Below are 10,829 nucleotides of genomic sequence, written 5' to 3'. Positions count from 1 at the left end.
ATATTACAACATGAACAGTATGAACATTATGGACAGTTCTGAAATAGAAATAGAAAATGAGAACAATGAATGAATAACAAATAAGAGAGATGTGAGAATGGGAAATGATGAGTAAATAGTAAATAATAAACAATAAGTGAGATATGAGAATGAGAATGATTTGAGAATGTTTGGCATGTTAGCGCGCTAAAATCTGCGAATTAGAGCTAAAATTAACAGATAGATAGATAGATAGATAGATAGATAGATAGATAGACAGACAGACAGATAGATAGATAGATAGATAGATAGATAGATAGATAGATAGATAGATAGATAGATACTTTATTCATCCCGAAGGAAATTTTAGATAACAACAAACAACAGCTGAGGCTAAGGAAAGAGAAATTAGTTTTGGTATTTGGTTATTTGGACAAATTATTGTGTAGAACATTCTCGACCAAAGAAGCCAATCAGAGTGAAGTTTTTTTTCCTGGTTCCAACACCGTCACTGACCTCGCTGCAGTATTCAGGGTGGAGAGAGAGCGGTGCTGGTGAAGGAATAATGGCAACGGTTGATTTGGAGTCAATCACCCACCAGTCCTCTCATGCTCCTACTGTATCCCAGACTTCCAACTACAAGCTGTGGTGGAGGAAGTATGCAGATCCTTTACTTAAGTAAAGGTATGCTAAAACCACAGTGTAAAGATACTATGTCACTGGTTACCAGTTCATTTTAAAAGTCTGGTGTTTACTTTTAGAGCGCCTCCTTATGTTTCTGACCTGACACAGTCTCACACGTCATCCCGGTGTCTGAAATCATTCGGTCAGATGGTGTTAGTGGATCAGACTCAGTGATGTGTCTTTTCCACCAAGGCTAACCAGGTGCTGGTTCTGGTTCTGGTGCTAGTGCCAGTTTGGTGCTGGTTCTACTCGCCAGTTCTCTAAGAACCAGCTGGATCTTCCCCAGCCTGAGAGCCAGCAGACCGTTGGTGTCCTCCCCAGACCACGGTGGTTCTGGTTTTCCATCCATGTCCAAAGCTAACATTAACAGCTGTCTATGGTTAACAGCTGACCGGGGTTTTCAAAATGGCGGGCAGAAGTTGTTGTTTTCGAACACCATGATAACCCCCCCCCCCCCCCCCAGCACCTGACGTAACCGGTTCTTATCTCTAGACCAGCGCTACCTTGTGCTAAGTTGGACCCGTTTTCTTGGCCCAGAACCAGGTTTATTTGCGTGGAAAAGCAGAGAACCAGTTTGATATTTGGCACTGACTCCGAACCAGCACCAGAACTTCCCTGGTGGAAAAGACATATCAGAGACTGCTCAAGAGGATTGTGTTTTCTGTGTTGTTGGGACGTTTGAGTTAAAGGAGAATTCTGGTCAATTTCAACACGTAGCTCTGTGGGTTGTAAATTTGGAGTGCTGTCAGTAGCGAGAAAAACGAAAACAATCCGTGTTGCCTACACGTGTTATCTTGCTGCAACAGTTTGCACCCAGGTTGCACCCGCTGAAACAGGGCGAGTTTTAAAGGTGCGTACACATATTTCATGACTTTGTGGTTGTGTCTGAACTTCTACTATGGACTCTGTAACATTTTTATGTGGAAAAAAATGCCTTGGTTACCTTGTTTCAAGCCGTTCTAGCGTGGTATAGAAAGAGGGCAGGAAGACTCAGCTCAATTTGGGCTAGTTGTCATTAATATTCAACGAGCTAAGCTGCTTGACTCTGATTGGCTAACAGTGTTGCCAAGTCTTTGAAATCTATGCAGTGAATTTGTGTTACAGCCTTTAGTTCTGTTTGCTTCTGTTTAGATGTGTGAGTGGTCTAGTGTCTGTCTATGAGTGTGTCTGCTCATGTATGCATTTCTGTCTGTTTCTGCGTTGAATTTTTCTTTTGAACACCACAAGATGAGTGCCATAGTTTCATTATATTGGAGAGAAAGCAGACGTATCTACGGCCGATATGTCCAACACAAAAACAGTCTAGAAAGCATCATGAGTTTACCCAGTCTAGCCCCTTAACTGATAATAGCACCACAGGTAAGAGGATTCCTTCTTTTATTTTGTTAAGCTCTTAATAAATGATAACTAAATGTTTTTTTTAACGCCTCCAATGTAATCTCTAAAAGGAGATGTTTGTAGGAATGTTGCCGGTAAAAAAAAAGTGCATTTTTAAAGGTCTCGATAGACTTTTGACTGATGGTTTGATAGCTTTGTCTGCTGACCCATTCATCGATCCATCTCCCTGTTCACATGGAATATGAATTATGTTATCTGCTCTTTCTGCTCCATGTCTCTATACTAAGAGCACACACACACACTTTCCTAAATCTATTGTCCATGCATTAGCCATTTAGAGTGTTTAGGGGCGCTTAGTTGATGTCTAATAGGTCTAAGGCTGAAGGCTGCAGAGCTCTTATCAGTTCAAGGGCACTCAGCTCCTAGACTGCAGCCACGATATAACATTAACATCCCAAACTGTCATTTTGATATAAACACACACGGAGACGTAAACACACACACACACACACACACACACAAACAGCTGATCGTGTGTGTGACCTTCTGACTTCCCCTCAAGCCCAGAGTGAAGGCTGAAGTGATGCGTAAGCAGATCAGAAGCAAACAGCGGAGAGGCGATCAGAGCAGTGCTGAAGTGTGATAGAAAGATAAGCTGCCCCCCTTCACTTGCCATTTTTCCTCTTCACCAAATTTTTTCTCCTCACTCCTGCGTCCATCCTCGCCTTACCCTCCCCACCTCTCCTCATCCATCCATGTCACTCTCTTTTTTCCCCTACTCCTTTCCAACATACTCCTTCCCATCTGATTGTTAATTCATGAAATCTGGCTGAACATGCACCCTCTCCATTATTAATATAACATTAGGGAGACGGAGGGAGGAGGAGAGGAAGGGAGAAGGGAGGAGATGGAGGAAGACAGGGAATCAGGGAGAGGGTGAGAAAGGGAGATGGAAGGGAAAAGGAGATGCAGATGGAAACGGCAAGGAAAAAAAAAAGGTGGCGAGAGGATGACAGGAATGGAGCCAATGAAGAGCAGCGAAGAGAAAGACAGACAGATTTTTCCCCAGCAGCTACGTGAGGCAGAGGAGAAGAAAAACACTGGAGTTAGAAGAGAGTGACAGATGAGAAGGAGAGAATGTGTCAGGAAGAGGAGTATTGCATGACACATGATGCTATTGGGATGCACGTAATGTCTCTTGTCCCGTGAAGAGAGGCTGCTCGCAGAAAGAGACTCAGATGTGTCAGCGTTGATCATATGCACTACGGCCCCACACACACACACACACACACACACACCCACACACACACAACTGTAACTGTACAGTAAAGAGAAGAAAATGAAAACAACCTTTTCCAGTTCTTCGCAGGCAGACAAAAGTCTGTCACACTGTTTCACACGGGTGCGTTCACAGTAGAGCCTGACCGATACATCCGATATATCAGGCATTTACCGAATTATCGGTATCGGCATTTATAATGGCCGATAAATAAATCAAAATAAATGAATATTTAAAAAATAAGTAGTAAGTTTCATATCTTAAGTTTGTATACATTTTATCAGAACTTTAATATGTTTTGATGTTCCTCTGTTCTGTTGTGACTATAAAAGAAATTATTATATTATTATTTTAGTGAGAACTCATAAATAACCACAAATAACTAGTGTTAGGGAAATCTGTTTATGTTTTGTTACACGTTTCAGGATTTTATTAATTTAATTTATGTGTATATCGTCCGATATATTGGAATTTCGGATTTGTAAATAATCAAATATTTGTGTCGGTATTGGCCTTAAAAATACTTATTCAAGTTCAAGACCTTTATTTGTCCCCGAGGGGCGATTCATTTTGCTACAGTAGCAAGAAGTTGACATACAGTACATGACAACAAAGACCACATCGACATCGATTAAAAATACAGGATCAGAGCAGATGGGGAAATAAATACCACATTAAAAGTTTAAGTCCAAGTTTACCTTAGACCCAAACTGCATTCCGTTGCCTTGTACCTGTACCTGTGTAATGACAATAAAGTTGAGCAGAGAGATAGCAGAAGGTACGAAAGAGAATTTCTATCTATTTGTTTAGTTGGTGGCCGACTGAAACGGGAAAGATCCTTCATCGGTCGGGCTCTTGTACACAGATGGGCTAATTTATTTATACAATAATTTATAACCATTGTATTTGTTCTGTTTTGTATTTATGTCAAAAACATGGTCAAAGGAGAAGACTCTTTTTTTTTAAATATATATTTATACACACACATACAGTACATCTACAATACAGTATATTGACACATATGGAAAATAACAGAAAAAAAACACAAGTTAAAGATACGAGCTGAAGATCTCATTAGGGCTGCACAATATATCTGTATATTGAAATAAAATATCAGTAGATAACTGCACTTTAAAATTAAACTATTTAATTCAAGTAATATTGCTATTGTGATATTGAACAATGTTATCGCATTTCTTCCTCATATTGGGCAGCCCTATTGGTCAATACGTTGTACTTCGGTTCTTGTATTGAAGAATCCTCCTCGGATTATTTTTCAGGAAGTCCATGAAAGATCCCCACACTTTCAGAGACTTTGGACTTTCACTTTATTGTCGAATATTTTTATTATCTCACTCCTTGAGTTACATACAATAAGAAAAAAACCAAGTAAACTTAAACTGGGACACAAAGGAAGCTCATAGTCAACAATACAGGAAACACAAAGTCATTTCTTACATTCAGTGGCTTGCATAAGTTTACACACCCATGCTAACGTTGACTAAAAAAGGAATAAAAAAACGTCTTTTGGAAATTGATCTCAATGCCTTAATACCTTAATGTTCATCCTTAAAATATAGGGGGCATAAGTATACACACCCCTATGTTAAATTCCCATAGGGACAGGCAGATTACTTTTATTATTAATGGCCAGTTATTTCATGGACCCAGGATAATATGCGTCCTGATAAAAGTTCCCTTGGTTTTTGGAATTTAAGAATCACTTTATCGTCATAGAAAACAATAATAAATGAAATTTGAAATGTAAAAAAAACATTTTTGTCAAAGCCACAGGGAGCCACTGGAGAGGGGCTCCGGAGCTGCGGGTTGCAGACCCCTGGTGTAAAACATACAGCAGATCACTTACCCACATATTCATCAGCTTGGTCCACCGCTCACAAAGTACAAAATACTGTTGTCTTGTTATCTATTCATGAAAATATATCTGGGAATGGCTGCGCTGTAAAAACACACAAGACAAGACTTAGTAAACCAAGATAATCCCACTATAATCACCAGGATATATTAGCACTTATGATAAAGATGTCATTTATCCAATTAATGCATTCATATTTGAATGTTTGAAATCCAGTACATAAAATCAAATATGCAGCAAGGTGGTCTGCATTCTAATCACACAATCAAGACAAAAACCCATCTAATTCTAGTGTTCTCCTGATGGGGAACTGTGTTAGGATGACGCCACTCGATAATAAATGTCTAATTGCAGTCACCGCTCGCATGCATTTTTTGCGGATTTGTTACAGTTCTTGATTGAATTATTTATAAGAACTGGGTGCTGAACTCAAATCCATACAGTGGAATTTGTAGTTAGCACATGTGGCGTGAGGAGTGTGAAGATATTTCTGGTGCTGAGTGCTGGGATGTGTTTGTGCTGACGATCTACCCCAGAGCACATCAGTATTCTGCAGGGCTGGGTGATCAGAGACCAGACAGAGAGAAACGTCTCCCCACGGTGGCAGGAAGCGGTAGTGCAGGGGTGCTTTTTTGTCACAGCCCGCAGACCAACTGGAGCGATACAAAGTGTTCCTTTCTCTTACACAATCGCACCTGAACCCCGACACTTGCATGCAGCGAATGGCATACGTGCAGGCGTTCAATATATATATATAATAATATATATTCGTGCCGCACAAAACACGTAACACACACAGAGGGACAAACAACAACTCTCATGTGTCTCCCATGTGCGGGCCTTGTAGGTGTGTCCTTCAGATGACCTTGGCCTCCATGTCGTAGAGTGAAGAAGGTCCGAGATCACGGCGTCAATGTCTGCTTTGGTCACGTCCACAAACAGCACCACATGCAAGCGTGCGTGCGACACACACACACACACACACACACACACACACACACACACACACACACACACAACACACACACACACACACACACACACACACACACACACACACACACACACTTTAGCTCCACACCTGGCCTCAATGAACAGCGGACATCAAAGGGCCACACACCATTTCAAACGACCTAGATTTTATTGCCTGGAGGACTGAAGCGGAAAACCACAACAGATACTGACTTTTCCTCATTAGGGTTTGGATATAGTGACTTATAAAATCAAAGCTGATGCAAAAAGAGTCCTCATTTGTGAAATTGTTTGACAATGGAAAACTATAAATTGTCCCCACCCTTCAGCTAATCCTTAACAATCACATGAGGCCCTTGAGCTTTGAAGACTGGCTGGAGCTGGATGTTAGTCGTGTCCTCGGTACAAAGCTGTACAGTTGCTGTTGGCATGACCCCAAAAGCAGGGAACACCTGTGCAAAGCTACAGCTTCTGTTTGTGTTTGTCACACCGTAAAGGGCCCTTATGTCTAGGGCTGGGTATCGTTTGGATATTTATGATTCCTATGCCAAACCGGTAGTTTTAAACCGATTCTGATTCCTAAACTGAAACTTGAAAAACCTGAAAAATGATATCAAAGAAAGGCTCTTTTATAGTTTTTTCAGAGTTTTTTTAAATTGAAAATAATTCAAATTTTACAATATAGTAAAGTTTTAAAGTACTTAAATAAATATAAATATATAATAAATATACCTAAGTCACCTAACACACAACTACAATAATTCAACAATAAATAACAGTTACACTATTAACAAGTAACAACAAAATAAATGTTGAGTTGTTATGCTAACCAGAGCCCAGAGGGAAAATATGCCATTTTAAATATAGACTATATTTACGGTAGCTAACTACAGATGTTTACGTCTGTTTCGGAGCGACAGAAGGAAAATATTTCAGTCGACACATTACGTGGAACCTAAATGAGGAACCGAAACGTGCGATCTAATCCAGTCTGATTCCTACCGGTTGGTTCCATGGTGGAACCGGGTTTCGATACCCGACCCTATGGACCGATCTAAAACACTGCACATGCGTTAACTTCCACTAATTGTGAGATAGGATTCTGACAGGATGGCGCACACTGCCTCCCAGAGGTTTCTTTGAGATGTCACAGGGGCTATTTCTTTGTTTGGTACCAGTGGAAACTGTTTTTTCAATTATCCAAAGTACAAACTAAATAAACAGAAGTTGCTTTCACACCTGAGCTGTTTGGTCCATTTAAAAAACGAACACTGGAGCGTTTCGTGAGCTAGTCTGGTTCGTTTGGGCTGGAGAGAAAGCTTATTGGCGCTCTGGTGCGAACACGAGCAAACTCTGGTCGCCTCAACAAAACTGGGTCTCAGTTTGCTTCCAAGCGCTCTAGAGTTCGGTTCACTTTAGGTGAGAATGTGATCTGACCCACATATAGGAGGTGACCCAATAAAAGCATTTACTTGCCTGCAGTTCAACCTTGCACACAATTTACGGACTTCTGCATGATTTGAGGGATCAGGGCTGCCCACTCGAGTAAAACCAGAAATCCCAAGAGTACATTTGGTGGTGTTCTATTATTTCCGAGACCAGAAGTGTCGGCGAGTTTCACTCAGATATTCTGTCCAGTTAGTCTTGAATTGCCAGACCCACCTCAACAGTGCTGTGGAAGAGGGTCTGGCTAGTCCACACAATATTCTGCGATGGGAGAAAAATGTGCTTAGGTTTATTTGCATTTCTTTAAAGAAATCACAATCATGGGCGGTGCCAACCAAGCGTCGGACGGAGCAACGGTGCCTCCCCAAATTAGCCTTGCGAAGGAACTTGTTTTTGTGGAACGTGTGTACGTTTTAAAAGTAGTTTTAGTCGTGCAATAGAGACCTCAGATTGGACAGATAGTCTAGCTAGCGGTCTGGATTTACCCTGCAGAGATCTGAGGAGCAGGTAACCATAGTCCTCGTAAATCCACCGGAGCTTAAACTTCCAACACCAAGAAAGCGGAAGGTGACGGACGTCCGGACGAAAAGAGGGACATCCGGCAGAATTTCCGACGGCACCAGAGCAATCCCGGAAGTGGAACTTTGTGGATATAGACTACTGTCCAATGATTTGATAAAGGGCAGTGTGAACACAAATTGAACCAAATGAAAAATGCAACAATGTTGCACCTCCCCCCCAGAATCGCAGCGAGTCTACCGCACTACAGGTGTGAAAGCGACCAGAAGTGCTGTTGCTCACCCATAGACACACACACGTTTGAGCACTACTCTCTATTTAGTCTGTAATTATAACGGGGAACACGCACCTGCCACCACTCTCTCTCTCCGACAGGCAGCTCCACTCCGTAGCTGTTCAGAGCCAGGTGCAGCGTTGCTATAGCAATGTGTTGTGGAGCGTGGAGGATGCACATGGCTCCATGGTAACAGTCTCTCAGCAACGCCCAGGAAGTCTCCGCGATAGGGGTTCGAGACCAAGCGTGGCGGTTCACGAGCGACTTCACAGACAGCAGGTAGTGGAGTAAATACTGGAGACAAGAAATACAACGTTATCCTGTACATTTCGCATTCTGTATTTAAGTTAAACAGCAATTAAATTGGTTTGTTATCACCGTTTCCCCTATAACTTTACATCCCACCAGGCTGACGGGAACCTGAGCTAGACCAGAGACCAGTTTTTAGCCCTCACTGTTCTCCATGAAGTTTGCTGCAGTCAACCTAGGGGGGAACACTGTGTGTAAAGGCTCTGACGCAACAACGCGACATCTGACTAACTGCCTCCCTGAGTTGGTCAGAAAAGTGTATAGGAACACACAGATGCTCCGCTGATTTAAGCGTACGTTCTGCGCGTGCGTAATACGTCTCCATAACAGCAGGCGGCGTTTATTGGTATTGTCGCCCAAAAAATGAAAACTGGCAGCTGAGTGGACAAGCGTGTCGTGTGGGTGTGGCTTGTCCGGAATTTCAAAGCAGATCATTCGGAATGCGATCTCATATTTCACGAATATATTTAACTAAAACGCGTTTCTAAGAACATTTTAAGAGAGAAATAGGCCGTGCAGTTGATGAATCGGTCTCATTTCAGAACGACAAAGGTCAGTTTAAAAGATTTTCGTCAGATTTTGAGAAGCATTAGTTATGCTTTTCCCTTGTCATTTCTGGGTTAGCACTGCACCAATCAGATTGGTCATTGAGTCTGATTGCCCGCCTTCTGATTCAACATGTAAAATCGGGCCAAATGAAGGCCGACGGCTCCTCCGACTGACGACGGCAAGGAACACACCGAACAGACTCGAGTCACTGACCTCGCCAGACTGTCCGACGACCGGTAATCGGGTTGGTGTGCCAGCGTCTCAAGAACGATCACCAGGTAAGCGAAATCATTTTTGATTGATCATTAATGACTTTTCTGTTATTTGCACAAGACACCTAAGTGAGTTAGGTGCACTGAATGCAAGGTGCAAAAAACTAAATAAATATATTACAGAAGCTTAAAATACATCAGATCAGCCAAGGAAAGTGATGCAGCATTTTCCACTAATATTTGAAAACACTTTGAGCCAGATGGTACAGCGACTGTACACACAAACACATTTGGACAACCGTGACAATATCAGACAGTAACAGCGACAGACAAGGAGGCTCAACATTAAATAGGGGGAGACAGGAATATAGTTGCACGTGCACAAACACACACATGCACGCACACCTACCTTGTGAGGGTGTTCAAAGGAGACGTGGAAGTTGAGCTGTCGGAGGATGAGGAGCTCACACTGCACCACGCTGTCCCTCAAATCCCAGAACTCCCTGTCACACTCTAGAGGAGCACTGCCACTGTTGAAATACCTGAGGGAGAGAGGAAGGTGGAGAGTATTTAAGATGACCACTTTGAACAGTAATGCACAAAAAAAAGTATTTTTTTCATTTATTGGCCAAACTTGATTACTCTCGCTTTGGCAGATCTTCCTCCACAGAGCTGCGGAGGAAGGTCTGGCTAGTCCACACAACATTCTGGGATGGGAGAAAAACGTGGTCTGGTTTATTGGCTTTTTTTTTTCCTTCTTTTTTTAAACCAATCACAATCATCTTGGGTGCTGGACGGAGCAACGGTGCCTCTGCAAAACAGCCTGGAGAAGGAACTTGTTTTGGTGGAACATTCAAGAGTAGTTTTAGTCGTGCAACAGAAAACTCAGATTGGACAGATGGTCCAGCTGTCTGGATTTACCCTGCAGAGATCCGAGGACCAGGTAACCATAGTCCTCAGAAATCCACCAGAGTTAAGAATGTCAACACAAAGAAAGTGGAAGGTGACGGACATCCGGCAATTAACAATCCCGGAAATGAAATGTCGTCGACATAAACTGGTAAATGAGTGATGAAGCTACACCATTGGTTGGTTGAGTGTTTGAGTTCCCCGAATGCCGTTGTTCTTTCAAAAATGAATAGGTGTGACCGTGTTTTCAGCTGGTGACATTGTCAAAATCTTTGCAACCACAGCAAAAATAAATCAATCAAAAAAAATTCCAAAAGAAAACAGGACATTCCCCCAATCAATCATCTGATCCACCCGCGTAGCTTAATAATGTGATATGATATGCTAGAACAAATATTACTGGGACCACTACAAAAAAATTGCAGATGAACATTAAATATCCTAGAACATCATAGACTCTACTGACTATCCCTGTAACAATTT

The 10,829-nt window shown here is 42.0% G+C and overlaps 1 protein-coding gene and 1 long non-coding RNA gene across 2 annotated transcripts in view; one reads left to right on the top strand and one right to left on the bottom strand.

Moving 5' to 3' along the window:
• Positions 1 to 5,784: 5,784 nt before the first annotated feature.
• ccnq (cyclin Q) overlaps positions 5,785 to 10,829 on the bottom strand; it is a 7,674-nt gene continuing 2,629 nt past the window's right edge. Inside the window, 4 exon segments of the mRNA XM_032522063.1 lie at positions 5,785 to 6,044; positions 6,047 to 6,101; positions 8,443 to 8,661; positions 9,847 to 9,979. Of these exon segments, the coding sequence (XP_032377954.1) occupies positions 6,013 to 6,044; positions 6,047 to 6,101; positions 8,443 to 8,661; positions 9,847 to 9,979 (439 nt within the window). The 3' untranslated portion in view covers positions 5,785 to 6,012.
• The window catches only part of LOC116693236 (uncharacterized), an 18,908-nt gene continuing 17,183 nt past the window's right edge, over positions 9,105 to 10,829 (top strand). Inside the window, exon 1 of the long non-coding RNA XR_004332873.1 lies at positions 9,105 to 9,483. This is a non-coding gene — a long non-coding RNA (uncharacterized LOC116693236). The remainder of the gene's footprint in view (positions 9,484 to 10,829) is intronic.

This window comes from Etheostoma spectabile, chromosome 7 (genome assembly GCF_008692095.1).
Source record: "Etheostoma spectabile isolate EspeVRDwgs_2016 chromosome 7, UIUC_Espe_1.0, whole genome shotgun sequence".
Taxonomy (NCBI): domain Eukaryota; kingdom Metazoa; phylum Chordata; class Actinopteri; order Perciformes; family Percidae; genus Etheostoma; species Etheostoma spectabile.
The sequence above is the reverse complement of the archived record's forward strand: the minus strand, read 5'-3'. Positions and strand labels throughout refer to the sequence as shown.